Source organism: Spodoptera frugiperda, chromosome 28 (assembly GCF_023101765.2).
Source record: "Spodoptera frugiperda isolate SF20-4 chromosome 28, AGI-APGP_CSIRO_Sfru_2.0, whole genome shotgun sequence".
Taxonomy (NCBI): Eukaryota; Metazoa; Arthropoda; class Insecta; order Lepidoptera; family Noctuidae; genus Spodoptera; species Spodoptera frugiperda.
The window spans coordinates 13812826-13834215 of NC_064239.1; the positions used below are offsets into that span (position 1 = coordinate 13812826).

A 21390-nucleotide genomic window follows, 5' to 3' on the forward strand; every position below is an offset into this window, starting at 1 on the left:
AGGGAAAGGATTTAACTCAAAATATAACAAACGTGGTGGTAAACTTTAATTGCTACGAGTCTACTCTGAACACCGTAACACCTGTGGAAGGATAAAAACAAAACAAGTGAAACAAATAAAGAAAATGGTGCAAAAAGTCAACATATTTATTTATTGCATCTGATTAACAATTCCGTTGCATCTCTTCATGCACAAACAGACGCGACACTAGGTCACGGCAAACAAATGCAACTGAAACCACGTGGTTACCTTATACTATGAGGGAAGAGGGACATCTCACCAAATCACTATCTATTCATCGATAACAGAATAACAATTGAACATGAAGCAATGCAGCGATTGAAGTCGTTGACGAGGTTATTCGACCAGTATCGCACAATGCTATTTATGAATATGAACCCCAAACATGACTCGAAACTCGATAAGTTACGTTATGTGATCTAATGGTCGAAATTAACAATTGATCCTAATCCAAAATCTGTGGATCGATCTCGATTTTTGATAAAAATCGCCATTCATCTGTATCGATCCATAGATTTCGGATTGACATTGACTTCGCATTGACACAACCGTTAAACATAATTTAATATGTCTTACAATATATATATATCCTTATGAATTTGCTTCGTTTTCTACTATATCGATAATAGAGAGTGAATTGGATAGTCCCAGGGAAGTAGAGAGGTACAGGGGTATACAAACAATATAACGACACAGACAACAACTTGACAACAATACCTACATTTACACTATACATACAATATATATATACACAATATTATTTAGCAGGCATCTAACATTTCCCGGCATACATTAGTATTTCATACTTAACCGGCAAGATCGATATTGTACCAAAATAATCACAATGTATCATCTAAGCTATGAAATTAGATTATCCTTATACATGTCATAATATCATAAAATGTTTTCCATGAAGGAAAATGTTGATTAAAATCACGCGCTGTATTCATTACACATGTGTTGGGTTTGAACCAGACCTACTGAAGGACAGGCTTCTTCTAATCAGTTGGAAACCGTACTGCGATCCCCGAGCCGCCTGCCAAGCTCGGTGATTATGGCAGCTCCCTTTAAGGGAGAGACCTTTGTTCAGCAATAGTAGTCTTTTGACGACGATGATATCACAAAACCAGTGACAACATAATATAGCAAGTTCAGTACCACGCATTTTAAATAAGTAGGTCTGGTGACATTTCTTTTGTCTCACATTAAAATACAGGTAGCAAACAAAAAGCGTTAATATTTTTTAATAACACCAATTCTAAAATTGGTTTTATGTTACAGAACATTATTGTTTTATTATACTACCAATCCTTTTTGGCTAACTCCACCAAATTTGGGAGATTTCATAGCTGTGATGTCACAATGGTGGAGGTTAGATTATTCTATTGTTGTGTATGAAATGTATAGTACCTACCAATATTATAACAGTAATATGAAACATGTATTATTTAAAAATAACATTACAAGTATTACATTATATACTTATGTACTTAATAGCAGCCATTTTAGTATAAGTACTGTGTATTATTTACTTACGTATATATCTACATAGTATTATATCGTATAGTAGTGTACTTCTGTTACATGTAGCAACGTGTTTCATTTCTCCAGTAAACGTACGAGATCATTTTTGTCGCAAGACATTAGAGAGATTTATATTTCAATTACATATAGTATGTCTATGTAGGTACACAATAACAATATATTCAGTATATGAGATATAAAACACGAAATAATATTTTTCTTCAGCGTAAAGTGGATTTATAATAAGTAATCTCTAACGAATAATTTACATCGCTATTTTGTAACCTAGGTAGATATTTTCTTTATTGAAGCATATTATAACAATATGATGAGATTCGACGCATGGCGCCTATACGTTGCCCACGGTATGTCATGGAAGCACTATATAGCTCTACATTAATATTTACAATATCACGTACAAGTTACACGTTACGCACTAATCCTAGTTATATTCAGTAGAATCTCGCAATTTATATAAAACGACTAGAACGTATCGTTCTATAAATGCCATCGGTTGGGAGAAGTGAAGTGGTGTCATCCTTTGATCACCGCCGTCCGCTATAGATGACAAACAAATATTGTGTCAATCGGCCACTGTCAGCTATAATCGACAAAAATGTCGTTTTACAAGCTTTTATTATTGTATACAGTATATCTGTGAAGTGGAATCTTACAACTAAATTTTGAAGCAGATATTTTGAACCGATTGATATGAAACTTCGTATACACGTTTAGTTTGCATAACCATAAATGCTCAGTCGTTGCAATTAGCACTACTCAAATCAGATGATCTAGCTTGTTGCGAGAATAATGTGTACCTGAGTAACTCTATTTATTTTGTTTGTTATCTATAGCTAACTGTGGGTGCTTAAAGGGTAAAGAAATGAACGTGTGGATAGAACATGGTCGGAGATGGCGAGCAGTGGGTTACGCGTCGGGCTGCAGTAGTATGAGTTCCTCGTGCAAGTAGTCGGGGTGCAGCGTGGCGTGCTGCAGCATGGCGGCCGCGGCCTGCTGCAGCCGCGCCAGCGTCGCCGCGCGCACCGCCCCGCCCGGGGGGGACTCAGTGGTCGCCTGCGGGCCCGCGGTGAGGGGCGGCCCGCCGAGGTCGGCCACGAGCACGCGCGCCGCCTCGGGTAGTACGTAGCGGCGGTAGGGGACCACGCTCGGCAGGATGTCCGTCTCCAGCCCCGACACACTGACGTACAAACACATATCAATCACACACCGATATTCACAAGTTTTAGCAAATAATAGTCTCTACATATAAAGTATTATATTATACACGCTGTGTTCAAAAAGTATCGCGAATTTTGAATTTTCGCGGGTTACGTGAAAATAAATATATTCGAATTTCGTTTTTTTGTAGGTACATAATTGTCCCTCACTTATGCTGACAATTTCGGTAATTTCGAACGTTCAGTTAATTGTTCACAACTGCTTTGCTGGCTCATGTCTCTCTCGATCGGCTTCGATTTTTGCCTATTTAAATAAATAGAACAAAGAATTTTGTGTAAAAAACGTAATTAAATGCGCGGATGCATTGTGAATGTTTACTGTGGCATACGGAGAAGCTACTTTGGACAAAAGCAACGTTTATCGGTAGTGCAAAACGTTTTCAGAAGACCGAGAAGATGTGAACGACGACGAGCGTGTCGGCCCGAGCACTTCAATAGCAGACGAAGAAGAGACGAGACGAATAAAATGCTGAAGTGAAGGAAATGGTGATAGCCAACAGTCCATTCACCGTTAGAGAAAATGCCGAGGACGTAGGCATATCGATTGGCTTGTGCCATTAGATTTTAATCGATTATTTGGGCATGAGACGGGTCGCCGCAGAATTGATGACGACTTCTTGGCCAAAACCAACACACTAATGATACCGCATCCAGCCTGTGACTTTTTGCTGTTTCCGAATCTAAATAGGCACATGAAAGGACGACGCTACGCCACGATTGACGAGACAATGACGGGCATCGAAGGAGGAGCTGAACAAGATACAATTTTTTTTTTATAAAAATTCGCGATACTTTTTGGTCGAAGTTATTTTCGACGAAACGTTGTAATATCAAAAAAGGGAGAACCAATTTATTCTAATTCTTTAATGGTTTGTAATTTAAGAGAAGATTTGACCAGTATATACTTTTCCGGAGTCTCGCTTGATACACGCCAATTAAGGGTCTCAGCACACATATGGGATCGGAAAGGGATCGTCACCGTATCGCCTCGAGCCGTTCAGAATGGTTTGTATTAAACTCCCTACTGCAACGCACATAGAGAATACAATCCCGGGATCCCGAATCTCGGGATCCCGGGATCCCGGCCGTTTTCTTGTCCCGAAAATCCCGGGACTGTACTTGGCTAATCTCGGGATTTTTAGTAGTTGTTTTTGAACGAAGTGATGATTTAACTGGTGTGTTGAATTATTTACAAAATCCACGAAAAGATGATGAAGATCAGTTACTATCGGATTTGGAATGGCAAGACTTATTTCCAGTTCCTACACAGGCTTTAGTGAGGAAGCAAATAAAGAGTATTATTAAAAGACTTCATAGTCGAGATGACACGGAAGAAGAAGAAATGTCAGGATCACAAATAGATGATGAGCTACAGCAAGGAATCCCCCAACCCCAATTGACATTAAAGGAAAAGTTACAGCTGGAAATTGATAAGAGTATGAATTCCCCAGATCCTAAAGTACAAATACAAAATGAATCAGGGTTGGCAAATAGTATTAGACGTGAAATGAGCCTGTTCGAAAATGGAGGAACTCGTGGATATCACTTAGAAATAGCAAATAAATATCTAATGTCTATTCCTCCAACCAGCGTAGAACCTGAGCGAGCGTTTTCAGCTGCTGCTTATATTGGCAATAAACTACGAAGCAGGCTTGGAAGTGAAACGTTGGATGCTTTGATATTCCTGCGATTGTATTTTCGAAATTCTAATTAGTTTTGTTGTGTTGTCTTTTAAATTTCTTGCAAAAGAATTTTGATTGTTTTGTGAATTTTCGTTTCGTACTGTATTGTGTTGTGATGTGATCTATATTGTGCAACGATATTAAAATCATTTTTTTTAAATAACTCAAGTTCTGTTTTCATTTGAGCCCAATTAGAAACCACAAAGTCTAATCCCGGGATAGCCCCGGGATCCCGGGATTACACATTTAAAATCCCGTAATCCCGGGATTGAAAAACATGCTCGGGATTGTATTCTCTAAACGCACACTAATCGGAATAATAACGTAATCGCCTCGCCTCGGAACAGGCTCCGAACTTGAATTCCCGCGCTTACGGCTCATCGTCCCCGCGCTTACGTTTCTCCGTCCCCGCGCTTACGTCTCTCCGTACCGACTAACTATCGTGTTAGTCTAGTCGGTGTCGCCTAGCCGTAGCCGAGTTGACGTACAGGCGCTGCTGATACGCTTTCGTTACGTGCATACGGTAGGTTGACGCCTGGTTGACAGCGAGGCGAAAGGCGTTACGGTTACGATCCCTTTCCGATCCCATATGTGTGCTGAGACCTTAAATCGCGACATTGACTAATAAATGCCAGGACCTTACCAAGCACGGAGGTTGTGATAGCCTTTCAGGCGGAATAACCGGGATGCGGATTGACGCGAGATGCAATGTATTGTATCTATTGGTTAAGTGGCTATCTACCGATGGCCACAGTAGTGTACAGAAGCTATAAAGTAGTAAAAGACGGAGTGTACGTACGTGGCGAGGTAGTACTTGTGGTAGTGGTGGTGGGAGTGCGGCGAGTCGGCGATGAGTCGCAGCGCCGCAGCTAGTAGGTCGTCGCCCGGCGCCGGCGACCGGTACATCACGCTCGCGCCCAGCGCCGCGCCGCGGACTGCCCATACAACCATACATAATAAATAATTATACACATGTCATCGGAAAATAACAAGATCCGTAAGTTTATCAATTTACTAGGAAGTTTATAAACTTTCGTAGGATTCTAAGGAGATAAATTGTAATATTTACGTCCACATTTTCGTAAATTGATAAACTTACTGAACTCACTCGTAAAATAATAAGTAAGCAGTAACCAAACGCTACGTGCGATCTGGGGCTTTAGTCTGCTATTACAATTGAGTCAGACAGAATGGTCGATTATTGAGCAGTGCGAGAGGGACGAAGCTATGTACGTTGTATAGTTTTTGATAAATAAATAGTGCATCTAACATTGTGTATTTAGTGAGAAATTGAAACAATGGAGTGGTACTTACGCGTGAGTCCCCGCTGGTCTTGCTGCAACCTGAGGTCGTAGAGCGCGGTGAGCGCGGGCCCCTGCAGCAGCAGCACGCGGCGGGCGCCGGCCAGCGCGGCCCGCAGCCACGCGCCCGGCGCCGCGCCCAGCGCGCTCACCACCTCCGGCCTGAACAGGTCGTACACCTGCAACACACCCCCACACGTCACTCTCCAACCGTACACACACATTCTATTATATACCACAGACTATACTATCAAAACCATGCTGTAAAAAAGCCCAAGTCTCTCTCCCTCTCTATAATATCAAGTCGATTATTTTGCATCGCAAGAAAACACATTGACATTTCTCGTATTATATTGTTTAGTCTATTTCATGTTTACGAATTTCTATGATCTATTGCATGATTACGTACGTAAAATATGGATTTCAAAGGTGTAGGTACTAAACACTAGGTGTATTCTAAATAAAATTTGAAGCTTCTATATCTCCCAGAAGTGCCTTATACTTTTGATGATCTGTCAGTCAGCCATTGACAAAATTTCGAAACTTAGACATGTTATAATTCTTAAACTAAATAGTTCAAAATGAATGAAAATTGAAATATACCATATTTGTACAATGCCTGCTTAGTATCTGAAAATTTAAACTTCTTATTTTATCCACAAACAAGTTATAGGCGATCGAAATTAGTCTGAATGGCTTCGAGAAAAGGACGGTCGTGCTGTTTATTATTTGCTCGACTTGGCGGGGGCACTACCGTGCTCCCAGATTCACACGTATTTTTACATATAAAACTGAACTTATGTCCGTCAGCGAAACTCATATCATAAGCATCAGCATCTGTAAATAATTGTAATTTAATACAATCACTTTCAAACTCCACTGGGTTCAATATTTGCTGTAACGCAAGTTACGAAGTTACAACATTTTGAGAACAGACACAGGTCACATTAGGGCTTTTGTTTTGTGACGAGTGTACACATGTTTACTTACATAGTTACATATACCTACATTACCAAAAATAGATAAAAGCCAGTTGAGCAACATGTAAATATTGCTTAACCTATTAAGTGATTTTTACTTATTTTATACCTATCTTATTACTTAGATTCATTGACTTAAGACCTTTGACAGTTGAACAACAAATGCTAAGCAGGTGTTGTTGCACCAAGGGTTACTGTCCGTAGGTACTTACTAATAAATTATACCTATCTGCATTCTGATAAACGCCAGGATGATCACTAACAGGAAAAAGAAATATATTTTTAGATATTTTACAAGAGGAAAATATTTATTATAACAACTAACAAGATTTTTAAATATATTGCAACATTGAATCACAAGTAAATAGGTATGCTGGACTGAAATAACAATTTACCGTAGGCACTATTAGCTCCCGCAGCTGAAACTAGGTATACGTACTATAACGGTACACAATGACACATACGGGCAATAGTCGACTGCAGATTACAGACTGGTATCGATTGTATCGAGTTATACAGAGATACCTTGGCTGGTTTGACTGTTTCCAAACTGCTTCAGAGGGAGGATTAGGTTAATCGAGAGCGATTTTTCAGAAAGACGTCCTATCTATACTGGGTTAGGGAGCAGATAGTAAAGTTCCCAACCAACCAACAACAACAGTTGGCCAGACAGCCCGCTAGGCACGATCATCTCTCCTGGTCGGAGGATCCTCCTTTTCTTAAGGAACTTTACTCTCTATTTCCTAAAGAAAATATAAATTAAGAGACATCTACATACACTCCATTAAAAATGACAATAGATATTTAAAAACTATTTATGGATTCAGATTGTGACTTTGTTTACTTTAGTGGAATGACAAAAATGGCGTCTGCATAAGTAGCTGGTTTTTTAACGCTTTTGCTCTTAATGCCACCTTTATACCTACGGAATAGAAGTTAAAATCGGTTGAATGTCTAATATGAACGCGAATAGCGTACAGGTTGACGTACACTTAGCGCTAGCTATACTTGGCAGGCCATCCATTTAGGTGGACCGACGACGTCGTCAGAGTCGCGGGTACCAGTTGTATGCAAGTGGTTTTCTGTAAACAGAGGCTTCCTGTGCAGTAGTAGATGACAGTCAAGTTACCTTGGCTCCAGTGGATTCTGTGATGAGGTCCTTGAGTGCGTCGACGACTTGTTGCCCGAGGTCTCCCTCGCGCGCGTACAGCAGCAGAATGTCGCGCGAGTCGGGCGCCAGCGCCGCGGGCGCCGCCGGCGGGTCCGTCTCACTGAAGCTGCAACACACATACTCTTACTGCAACATACTACATATTGTAAACACTACTTATATTCGGTAACTAGCGGACCCATCTTTGTTAATTATTATTTTTCTTACATAAGAATATTTTTTTAACTACATAATATGTATAACAAACTCAAAAACAAGAATTAGAAAATTTGGTTTAGCTGTTTTTGAGATTAGCAACGCATTCTACGATTCATCTTTTATATTTCCGCCCAGTAACGTTCCTCTGGCTTCTATGACAACAGCAGCCGTGATAAGTTTGACTTCGTTGCAAATCGTCATAGGTACACAAATATTTATTTCAATAATACTGCCAGCTATGTCGTCGCGTTAAAATAAATAGTTTGTGATCACCGGATCAGAAAATATAATAATATATCAAAGCTGGTGGTAGTTTCATTAACGAACTACCTTCCTAAAGTGTTAGTAGAAGTAGTAGGAATGTAGACAATGACTTTTGAAATGTTTTTCTAGAATGTGTTCGTAACTTCGTAAGTGAGTTCCGATCACTAATTGTTTAAATAGGAACACTTTTTTTAAATCAAAGTTTGGTACTATAACCGCCAATAACCATATAACTCCGAAAGCACAGACTTTTGACCTTATTCGTAATACTAAGCTTTATCCTGCCCAAGAATACCTATCTATAGAGGGGTATCGTACTCCTATTGATGAGTGGGCCCAACATAGACCATTGTCCTTTGATGGTCTATACGTGATATTGTTTATGAGAGTATATGAGTAACATAGCAATGAATTCATAATATAGATTCGACCTTTTAATTTTTTATGTGAACGTTCACAACGTGCATAACAGGTTATAGCAGTACAAAGACTGGCAAATATCAGATTTGACCTCTAACACTGCGTCGACTATAATATAATTTGGAGGCTTTAACATACATAACTAATCAAACATGGATAGACCACAGGCGGCGCTCTCGGGCAGTGTGCCGCGCGAGTGCATCGCTCGATAACGACGCAAATGAGAGAACGCGACACCGATACAGACAGTCAATAGCACGCCTTGCAATACAGCTCTCCATGAATGTGTATTTGTAACATTAGTCCTGCATTACTCACCACATACCTAAACAAACAAATACGTAGGCACATATCTACTATGTACATGTTTCGACGTGAATGTCCTTTCATTACGAACCCACTTATCTATAATACACTCATATATATATAGTATTGTTCAGCAAGATTGCTGTATGGCTGTATCTAAGGCTACGACCGTTGCCATGTTCCGCTGCATGTTGACACTAACTGTTTGCACATCCTTGATGGCCAATTAGAACTAACATCTCAACGCGGAATGAGTACGGACTGCACAGAACGCACACAACAATAACTTGATGACCAAACTGGGTGTGTAAGTGCATACACCGGTTTAAAACAATGCGCCATTTGTACTGTATACGGTCACATAGGAAGAAAATGTATGTTTGCGAAAAGAAACGATAAGTATCTAGGAAAATAAAAAAAAATATATAATTGCTATAGTTAAAAGTATAAACTATGTTTTGAGCTTTACTTTACTATTTTCTATGGTAAACCGGTAAACGAGCAGACTTATCACCTGATGGTAAGCAATCGCCGCCGCCCATGGGCACACTTGAAACACCAGAGGCGTTACAAGTGCGTTGCCGGCCTTTTGGGGGTTAGGAATTTAAGGGTTGTTGGGGAATCGGGGATTGTGAAGATTGGGAAGGGGGGAATTGGGCCTCCGGTAACCTAACTCACACAAAAAAACACAACGCAAGCGTTGGTTCACGTCGGCGAGACCGTGGTATCACTCCGGTCGAGCCGGCCCATTCGTGCCGAAGCATGGCTTTCCCACATTTAGATAAAGAAATAAAGTTAACTATATTTCTCATAGTATACGTGTTATTTACACGTACCTATACTCTGTGAAATAATTTGCAAACACTTTAGTGCAAAACAAGTTTCCAATGGCGGTACCGCGTGATGATGTGACTGGCAAGTTGAGACCTAATCTAATTAGCATAATGCATTCATTTCCATGATCTTTGTAGTAGTCCCTGACATGACTCGTCCCTGAGCTGTATTTACAACCCTCGCTTCCAAAATAGAAAGACTACAATTTGCAACATCACACATTTAATTTATTTATACAAAATAAACACGTTGTGCGCATAATATCTTAAAATACTAGGTAAATAGTTAACTGCTAGTTAGTGTATGGACTAACTGGCAGATACTAGTTCGGTTGAAGTAGACATTTGAATAAACAAAAATTAAGGAAGATCTAAAATATATTAATTTGGGTGGATCGAACACATATAGTAGTTTAAAGTGTTTATAGATACATTAGGCGTCAAGGATTTGTGACCAGCTCCCCGATCACCGGTTTACTGCATAGATAGGGACCACCCATATTAGTTCACAATTAGATTTTAATAGCGAAATTTCTGAAATAAAATGTCAAAATTGTCCATCGCTCCCACATGTCGTGTGCATATAAAGTTATTAAGTATTCGCAATTGTAAGTTTTACCAAAATATACCCATTTGATACGACGAGGAAAATTTTACAAATATAAGGAAAATTGTCTGCATAAATGTCTATGTTTTTTTTAATTGTAAGAATCAATATTTTTAAGATATTCTAAACGTCTTTTTATTGCCATGTGTGTGTAAACACTCACTGGCCCACGTTCGGCGCCGGCCACGTATTGTCCGAGTGGTATTAAAACAACAATAAAAGTGTGTGGTCGACACAGCTGTACCTGCCTTCATAATGTCACGTATAAGATGTTAGCCAAAACCTTCCACAACAGTGAAGGGTGCAGTTTCCGAAAATATATTTTTAAAAAGGAAGAAGGGAACACATCGAGATGTTGTCTCAGTGGTCAAAGGAACTTACTCCGCACATTCCTTGGCTAACAAGGACTGGAGAAACTAGACTAAGCACTAAGGATTGCAAGGACGTGTGGCAAAGCAAGGAGTTGCACAGACGCTACTATCGGGCCCTACATGGGCCAGATACAGATTTCTCAGCGTCCGTATCCTGGCTACGTTTTGGCAACTTATTTGGAGAGACGGAACGTTTTATCTGTGCAATTATGGACGAAGTTATGTTGACGAACCATTACCGAAGGTATATAAAGGAATTATGGGATTAATAGAACGGCGATCGATATGTCACCGCCCCGGGGAATCCATCCGACATATAATTTGGGGTTGTTCTTACTTAGCTAATGGAGAGTACTTGCATTGACACAATCTTGTAGCCAGGATTATTCATCAACAACTTACAATAGTTCGATAACTATCATCACAGACAGGATAATTGTTGCTAACCAACCTGACATTGTGGTTATAGATAGATCAGCCGTCGCACAATGATAATTGATATAACAATACCATATGAGGAGAATCTCGTGTAAACTGGAAATGATATTATTATGTTCATGAGATTATCGGCATGTGGGGTGTAGTTTCAGCAAACATTCTGCCGATAGTCGTATCTGCCAATGTACTCATAGCCAAAAGCCTCGACCAACACCTGAGTAGGCTGGCGTTACATGGTTGAGACAAGGAGCTGATGCTGAAAGCAGTACTTCTGGACACGGCGCGTATTGTCCGGAAATTCCACTCTCTTGAGCCCTGACCGCCGGTAGTTTGGATTTCTCCAGTTACTGGCGGGCTACTGCTTTTTATATTTATAAATGTTGTACTCCTTTTTAATAAAAATATATTGAACTAAATATTGCATAGAAACTAAATAAATAATTTGTGTGTCCAATCTTCCTCGTGTATAAGAAACGAGCAGGAACTAACCGGGTTTCCTATTAGTCTAATTAATAAACAAACAAGCAGGTTGCTCTTTTCCTAGTAAAAAATTTTAGCTCGTTATAAAATTATACAGGAAATTGCTAGACGACTTTTATTCTAACTTAACATGGAGTCCTTGAACTCAAGCGCGATGGTCGCGAGTTCTCAAGTTATTCGGCCGAAGACTGCGATGCCTTCTTTATATGCGAGGAGAGAGGTACATTTTGTTTTGTAAATAGTTGCACATATCCGCATGGTGCATCTCCATAAAGAAAATGATTTATTCAGCTAATACAGTATACTGTTCCTTAGTTCCCCTATTTCTTACCTAATATTAGCAGTAGTGTGTGAAACTGTCGCAGTTTACTGATTAATTGTGAAACCTTATAATAATCTGGTCAGTGATAGTTATTTTCATTAAATTATTGAACAGTCATTTGGATTCTGTGAGGGACACCAATTTATGTCTTTGGTTTCGCTTCAACGAACCATAAGCAACACTAGTCATTATATTACCTTCCTTTCAGTTTATCCGGCTGGCTTTATCCTGGGTCCAGCTTGTGAACAAAAACATAATCATTAACCATAAAAAATAACATTAAATTTCAAGTAAAACAAGGGAAAATTATATTATTATCTTTTTCCTCAACGAAACTACAGCTCGTAACCTTTGTGGAGATAAGAGGTAGGTATATAAAACTTGTTAATTAATGAATAAACATGTGTTTTCTTATGGACTATATGTTACAATAACAAATGAGTAGATGATGTTGGGTGCAGCATTTGATTATTGCATACCTGTATATGAAGATTTATGAATGTCATACGGCACCGAGTTCACACGCCCCGGCAGATTACATCATTATCTCATTTACGTTGCATTTCAAATGAATTCAAAATAGGTATTTTAGCACTAATAAATCGTGATATGACATTGCATTAATCATTTTCTAAATTTAGCTATTCAAATGTTGAGGGTTCACACCTTGTCTATTACCGTATTGGTATTGGTTGGCTAAATGTTATTTAATACTTGTCTCGTCTAACATTGTAACCACGTTTTAAATAAAAAAGCAATCATATTATCGCAAGTAGCCATCACCTTTGGCTTTAAAATATTTTATAAGAGAAAATGTGAGCGACGGCGCCTCCGTTATCTAGGTTGCATGTTGTTGCAACTCACTTAAACATTACACAATTTCGATTTGTATTTAGACATGCACTGAAGTGTCCAGTGGCTTATCACAAGTGCGAACTACGTTAAAGTCGCACGAAGTACGCAAGTACGCACAGAGCGAGGCGGTAGATAAGTGCCAGCAATCTGTCCACAGAGGACCTACGTCATGTGTTCATTGTTTTGGCGAATATTTGATAAACATTCACATTATGGCCGAGATTATGGATCATTTCGAACGAGCGACTAAACATTCACCGGTCCATACGGCTGTAGTCGCCAAGATACAAATTGTCCTTTATGAATAGAGTAGTAAGTATGTAGTACTGACCGGTTCCGGAACATGATGTCGAGCATCCGCTTGTGGTAGGAGCGGCGGCGCAGACAGCGGTGCGCGGCCAGCGCCGCCGCCAGCGCCAGCGCCGCCAGCAGCGCGCCGCCCGCCCACCACGCCGCGCCCGTCCGCGCTCGCAGCGACACAGCCGCCGCGCGCTGGTGGCCTGCACCCAACGCAATACTCAATTACAATATACGTTCATTTCAAAATATTCAATTGAAGACTGTTTCCCAAATAACATGATAGGTAACTGAAAAGGACCTTGTACCGTTTGTTCATTTTCGATTTATAATGTTGGTCTCAGTCTCAGATGGCTCAAGTCGGAATTCCTAAATTAACCATAATAAATGCGGCCGGACACACGCGTATGGATCGAATCGATGGAAATATCGAACAAAAACCAACACAAAGGCAATAAAGGCAAGGATGTAGCCATAACACTAATAAAATACTCATGTACTATACATATTCTGTTTACAGTATTTGTTATAGAGTTCGTGTTTACCACAATACATTAAATACAATCTGGTGATAGACAGACATTGTTTACATTTTGTGTATGGAACTCCAAAAACATAGTACTTTTACGTTACACAAGAGTTGTGACGTAAATATGTATTATATTTGTCAAATACAACAAGTATTGTAGTACAAAACAAACCATATCTGCACATTTTATATTATTGTTAAATTGACAATAAACGAGATTTTGCTCATTTTATCTATGATCTTCAGTACACAGAGCCATAGTATGTGTAACCTATAACATTAAGTTAACCTTCTTATCACAACTGTTGACCTTCTGTTATTTTATTTAGATTTTATTCATTTATTCTGAGAATCTTTCCAAGAACTAATTTAATTAGGTACTAGGCATTATAATAATCAGGCATAGCTGCATATTATGAAAATATAATACAACATGAATATGAATAATGTAATATTATACAATTAACTTACAGAAGTTGTACTTGACAAATCTCATGTCAGTAAATATGCCGGATATCCACAGGCCGCCATGCTCCAGTATGGCCTGGTAGCATCCATACTCTGGTGACAGCAAGCAGGACAGTTCCTCCACATTTTCCTGCACACTGCAGTTCTGCGTCACAACCTCAGCCTGGCTTAAGTATTCCTGGTAGACAAAAATGCTAATTTAGTACTCACACCACAGTTCCACATTAGTTTACTAAGCCAACAGGGAATGTATGTCCAACAGTGGATTAGCATGTGTGAAATAAAACGAATGTACTATGTAGAATATTCATATATTAATAAAGGTTACCTCCTGGTTGCTGTCCGTTCTGTGCAGTGTCACATTGTAGTCTACTAGAGGTATGCCCAGGTACCAGTGCAGAGACACCCAATCACTGGAAATAGTATATTTACACAGTTCTAAAGTACACTACATGATGATTTACATTAAAATGATGATGAAACATATCTAGCGAGTTACTCTCACATGGTTTCACCCACTGCTCAGCTATTATGGGTCATAGTGTGATGTTTTATAATAAAAAATATAATTTGTAAATCTTCCTCAATAAATACAATATACAATACAAAAATTATTATTCACATCAGGCCAGAAGTTCCAGAGGTTAGGCCGTTAAAACAAACAAATTCTTCATCTTTATTTATTATCAATAAACAAACTTAAAAATAATTGTTATGAGTGGATTGGTAGAAAGTGATTTCCAACATTACTTACTCATGGTTAACAAAGTTAACGTTTGGCTTATTTTTCTCATAGTCCGCCATCGTGATGGAGTTATTAACAAGGTGGTATGAGTCAAATGGAGGACCAGTTGTTTTACCCTGAGTGAATGTCCTCTTGATCTCATAGCAGCTGCTAAATATCATATCAAAGTCCATGGAGTAACACACCTGCAGAGGAAAACCAATCAATTTCGTAAGAATATAAAGTGACTACTTATTTACCTACTTTATTATTATTTGAGTAATTGTTTACTCTTATTTACACTGCTGGGTGTGATAAAAGTGCAAGCAAATATATTTTTTTCTGGAGTATAAACATAACTATATTCAAGTTACTCAATAAACTAGTTGCAGCAAATATTACACATTAAATTATTAAATAGTACTTCTGGGCAATTTTGGTCAGTAATTATCCTGAGGAGCTATTCCAGGATGTTCATAACAAGTTATAGCAGTACATAGACTGATAAACATCAGAGTTGACCTCTTAGATGGTGCCGACTACAGGTAGATAGTTTACTTACCCGGGTACAGTTAGTCAGATTGGTTATGTCTACAGTGTTAGAAGAGTGCTGAGTACCAGGTGACATGTATTTGCGCCTTATAGTGGTGTTGCACGCATTGATGCTATTTTTAAAAGTTAGGTTTATCGTCAAGTTTGTCATGTTAGAATTATGCTGGGCGCACAATTCTGCAGTGTAACGACCCCTGACTCCGTCTGCCGAAGGTAAGAATGTCGTGACCGGACCATTATCGCTACTCTCTTCACATCGAAACTTTACTGTATCCGGTTCGGCACTTATTCCGCACAACAAAAACACTAAGAATATTGGGGTAAACATCGTAGCTCGAGAACTCTTGCAAAATTATGTAAATAACTTCATGACGAGGACAAAAATAAATTTATTCAATGTTTTTTTACTAATATCACAAACTACTAGCACTGTGTACGTTTGGCATCTGCTCTGTCCATATCACAAGTTAATTATAAAGGTCGAAACGACAAATGTGCACTTTTACGAAACTTAAAAACAACAAACAACACTCGTCGATGAATGCGTTGAGTGTGTTGTCGCCATTTTCATTTTCCCGTTTTTGAAGTTTCTTTACGTCACGTCTTTACTTCAAAATGTCAAGTATGTCAATGTGTCAACTGTCAAATACCTATGTATGTGAGCATAGATTGAAAAGTGGTAGTCAGTCACAACGACTACTATACCTCTAACAACCATAGACATTTAAGTCATACTGTTTGTTGGTTCATCAGTCATCAACTCATCACATCCACATCACATCATACTACCTATTCTATCACGCTTAGTTTCATGATTTCATGAATGAAAAATTATACTCCTTTTAACCAAAAGAATTTTTATTATTAAGGTTCTGTTACACACCAGCAGGTAGCAGTGTCACCCGGTTTATACAATAATACAATATAATGCTTTAGATCCTACGGATCTATAATAATAGTACTTACTCTATGTCCTACGGTCATGCCGGTGATTACCTAGTCCGTTAAAGCCGCCGCCGGGCATGTAAAATATACCCGAAAATACCCAATTCAAGGTATTTGGAATAGAAAATGGAAGATACTTTTAAATTAAGTATTTCAGATACCAGATACAAAATACTATTGACATTGATATATACTGGATACAAAATAGGCATCTACTTCCAAACTATCTATCGACAGGGAGTAGACTTCACGCTCACACATTGGAGTACAGTTCGGTTTCAGAAAGAAAGAGGAATTTCCTTCCACGGACCCTCCGATTGTGGATGCCGAGGTTTTTCCAGTAGGCTAGGTTTCTTAAGGGTCGACAAAGCACATGTAATGCCCCAAATCTTGCAAGCGTTCACAAGCCACGGTAACCACTTACTATCAGATGGGCCGTGTGCTTTGCTAGTGGGTTACATATTATATTTTTTTGGGTTTTAGTTTATAGAAGTCGGTTTTTTAAAAATATTTTTATTTTTTGCTCTTTAGCTTAACAGTTATATGTAAATAGTGAAGGTATAGCACAAAGGAATGAAAAGTAGCTACAGCTACATCTACATATTTAAACATAATGAGACTTACCTTCTATAAGCAGCTCTACCTAGTAGCCAGAAAGTATACTATTCTGGATCCATATGTAAGCATATTTTTGAAATAAATTTCTTTGAACTCTTAACCATTGTGGAGTTGTACCTTCCATCATAAGCTCATTGAAATGTTGATAATCGGACACAAATGATTGGATAGTTATGTAGTTTTATGAAATTGTCAGACTAAACGTAAAGAGCCTTTGTTTTCCTGGGATCTCATCATCAGATGCTCACCAGGTGGCAACAGTACCAACTTGAATTGAAAGTATACACACCTTACCAAACGAAAAAGAAACATGCAAATTTGACCAGAAATGTTTAAGTAATCAATGTACAAATCAATGAACTATGATGAAAATAATATTGTTCAAGTAATGCTAATAAAATAAAAACTACTGAACCAATCAATTGACTGACTGCGTGCGACTACACGATTGGTGCGGTAGCTGGGCAACTGGCTGCCGCGCAACGGGTAGCGGGTTCGATTCCCGCACGGCGCAACTCTTTGTGTGATTCACAAATTGTTGTTTCGGGTCTGGGTGTCATGTGCATGTGAACTTGTATGTTTGTCAACGCACCTACGACACAGGAGAAAATCCTAATGTGGGGCAACATATTTTAGAAAACAAAAAAACAAAACTGAAATAATTAAAATTAAAAGTCATTTATAAGTTACATTTATATTATACTTATTTTATTCAATCAATCATTTTGGAATAACAATTAAATAGGAATAACTTATGAACACATCTACATAAGAAGTTAGAAATTGTTTGAAAATCAAATTCCAATCTGTTGAGCTAGAACAGCATACATTCCCAAAGCCGTCAAGCCAACTGCACTAGCATGGATGGCTCTCAGGGCTAACAAGGCCCAAGCGCTGAGAGAGAGGATGCTGCCAATAGCTTCCTCGATGAGTCCTCTGTATGGAGACAGTGCGAGGAGCGTGATGACGACAGGGGAGTGCTTGCGGGGCAGGTCACTGCGCGTCCAGAGCCACACGAGCGCCGCCGTGGCCGCCGTGTGCAGCAGCGACACGTTGGACTCCGCGCACGAGCGCACGTAGCGCCAGTCGAACTCCGACCCGCGCGCGCCCACCCACAGCAGGACACTGCGCGTCACCACCACCTGACACAACACGAGCACTTACTACGCTATGCAACAACTAAACATGATTGCTCTACTATATAATATAACTATGTATAACTTTTGCATATTTTATTACAAAGTTTCATAATGTTCTTAATATCAAGTCAGTCTATCTAACACAGGGTTTACTAAACTTTTGATAGTCAAGTTCCACTGATATTTTCTTTCTTGTTTGGCTAGGGATCACTATTACTACATTTTTTTTTATCCCACACTGATACAAAACATTGACATACTACAGTGGCGCTTAAAACAGTATTTTTTTTTTATATTAAATGGGTCGACGTTTGGCCACTATCTCGACTGATGGTAAGTGATGATGCGGCCTATGATGGAGCATGTCTGCCCATAAGCAAATGGTTAATTCTAGTTATATCCGTGGTATTTATTGGATGTTACATGTTGTCCATATTTTGTCATTTGAGGACCACCAGTGGAGAACCACTGGGCCAACTAGTCAACTATGCAGGAAATAGTGCACAAATACAGGTCCACTCTCTATTTCCTCTATCTCCTATATCTGATGGTAATGTGACAAGATAGAAGAGACACAGGACCAACTACTTTACAATCATGCTTTCCAAGTAAGGAGAAACATCACAAGTCCATGTCACCATGTATGACAGAAAGTAGTTATTGCTATTAACATGGTGCCCTACCTACATACTTACAGTGAGATATTGATACTGATTGCAATATCAGCTTACCTCTGCACTTGCCCATCCGATAGCTGATGTGAGTATTTTGGCATGACCTTTGCCTGGCACTGAGTTAAGAGCAAAGTATATTCCCAGCAAATCTGCAAAGTCCACTGTTGCCTTCAGAATTTCCTGGAATCAAGCAACAAAATTTTTTTCACATTGTGTTTTGTTGTGCTATACATATTATGGTACTTCGTTAACACTTAACTATATCCGTGAAATAAGAATGTTTGTTTAAAATGAAATGTAAATGAGAATAGTATGTCATGTTCTGATACCTAATTAGATTAACATTTCAGAACAGTGTCAGTGATAAAAAGTACAGGAACTTAATGAATATAATTACCAAGAACACATTATATTCTCCTGTTATGTGGCTGCTGTCAGTATCAGGAAAGAATGTAGCAAGTAACAGCATCTTACAGAGCTGAGTAAAGATGTAAAGACCTCCGGCATGTACACATTTTGAGAAAGTGGCATATTCAGATCTAGAACAGATTAAGTTATATTGATTAATACACCAATAAATAGGGTAATACCTTACAAACCAATAAAACAGTCTTAGGGTTCAAAGTAACCTAGAAGATTTAAGAACTAGAACTTACATTCCCGAGAATTTGTATGCCATATGATATGGGGCATAAACCAATGCTAGACAATTTCCAAAATGATACAGAGTCATTTTAAGAACTTGTATTTATTAATACAATATACAATTATTAGAACCAGCAGCCAAACATCCAATTAATTATGACTTGATAGTAAAGTAGACGACGTTCTGAACTTTTGACAATAAATGTCAGTGAGGTACTTGACCTCCATGATTGCATTTTACATACGATTTTTTTGCATTTCTTTCTCTCGTGCAACAATTACGTTGTTTATCTTTGTTTTAATATCAATAAAATGCTTTAAATTCTAATTTTTCTCATTGCGCAACTGGAACTTACTCGACGAATGTCAAACGTCACAATCAATTTTGGCAGTTCACTATGCTGTCAAAGTGGATTTTAAGTCATGTCATGTGATGTGAAACGGAACGTGTGTAGAGTACAAAAAAGTAAGAACTATTATTGTTTTTAAATTTTAAGACAATTCACTTCAAAACTAACAGCTAAACATTTATAAATCAACACTTGCTGTATCAATACCTATATTACTAACGAACTAGTCACATTTTAATACTTAAATAGATTGTTATTGCGTACAACGAAATAAACGTCAGTTACATAGCGCGCCAATTCCTAAAGTGATGAGGTAAATTTATTTATACTTTATTATCATTTTCTTTATTAAAATTAAGTTAAAGTTCAAATCGCGAGCTCATTATTAACATTATTCCGATATTTATATTTTATTACGAATTAATATACGTTTTTTAACGTTTTATGTTGATACACTACAAAAAAAAATTATATCTTTAATATTATTAATTAATATTTAGAATATGCTTAGTTAATTAGCTGTCAATGCCGATCCCTTTTTCCTGCATGTTTAGATGATTAAGTGTAAACAAAAGTGGCTTGTTAAAACGAATAGGAAATACACCACAAGTGTAGAAAGGGATGCAAAACTAGGGGAGCTCTTAAAAAAGGGTTGTTTTTAACCCTTTCATTTTTTAGCACACGCGCAAACGATAAGGGGTTGGTTGTCCAATAGCAGGGCAGAGTTTGGAAGATTTTGAATGTTATTCGTCCGGAGAGGCTTCGGTTGTGTTCGGTGGGTGCTCCGGGCACCGTCTCTCACCAGTTATTGTTAGGCAGAGCTTCATGTTGCTCATTTAAATAAGGGGTTGTATGGTGAGGTCATCTGTTCAAGTGTTTAGTTTGTGTTGTTAGTCGGTGTAAAGCAATACTCTGTTCAGCTTTAATTTAAAATAATTATTTTTATATTTTAGTGTTTTTGGTGAAATCATATTACATCACATTTTAATAATATTATGGGTAAGTGATATTTATCAATATATATTGTAAGAATAATAAGAAAGTTAAAATTATTTTTAAAATTCTGTTGCATAATATAAATTTTGTATTATATTATTAATCTTCCTATATGAATAATTGTTTCCTCTCATATCAAACATGAATATTGTATAAAAATATATATAATATTATGTATTTTTTAAGTTGTGAATAAGAATGTATTTAAAATTGGTCTAATTGAGTAAGGTACCTAGTTGCCTTTGTTCCTATTTAGTTAAAACAGTGGTTAGTTAGTTAAGTGTATACAATGGTTACATGGTTCTATAGTAATAAAATGTGTTATTGTTAGGTTTATACCTGCTTAAGTGCCTACACTAATTTTCTTAAGCAGTTACAAAAACTTAACAGCATTATCAGTCCATATTTTATTTTATTATTAATTTAGGTAGCTGTTGAACAA

At 38.2% G+C, this 21390-nt stretch overlaps 2 protein-coding genes and 1 long non-coding RNA gene across 3 annotated transcripts in view; 1 reads left to right on the top strand and 2 right to left on the bottom strand.

The window, feature by feature from the left end:
* Window positions 1–120: 120 nt before the first annotated feature.
* On the bottom strand, window positions 121–16182 carry LOC118265259 (uncharacterized). Its single transcript, XM_035578064.2, has 9 exons — window positions 15592–16182; window positions 15060–15235; window positions 14634–14718; window positions 14309–14483; window positions 13343–13511; window positions 7876–8023; window positions 5780–5945; window positions 5265–5400; window positions 121–2743 (listed from the first exon to the last, which is right to left on the bottom strand). The coding sequence occupies exons 1-9, from the start codon at window positions 15907–15909 to the stop codon at window positions 2473–2475; spliced, it is 1644 nt and encodes a 547-aa protein (XP_035433957.2). The 5' UTR covers window positions 15910–16182; the 3' UTR covers window positions 121–2472.
* Window positions 16183–17806: 1624 nt separating this feature from the next.
* On the bottom strand, window positions 17807–19800 carry LOC118265572 (transmembrane protein 147). The gene is made up of 4 exons (XM_035578512.2): window positions 19614–19800; window positions 19355–19496; window positions 19015–19137; window positions 17807–18286 (listed from the first exon to the last, which is right to left on the bottom strand). The coding sequence occupies exons 1-4, from the start codon at window positions 19688–19690 to the stop codon at window positions 17939–17941; spliced, it is 690 nt and encodes a 229-aa protein (XP_035434405.1). The 5' UTR covers window positions 19691–19800; the 3' UTR covers window positions 17807–17938.
* A 902-nt stretch (window positions 19801–20702) lies between these two features.
* The window catches only part of LOC118265443 (uncharacterized), a 37168-nt gene continuing 36480 nt past the window's right edge, over window positions 20703–21390 (top strand). Inside the window, exon 1 of the long non-coding RNA XR_007707331.1 lies at window positions 20703–20951. This is a non-coding gene — a long non-coding RNA (uncharacterized LOC118265443). The remainder of the gene's footprint in view (window positions 20952–21390) is intronic.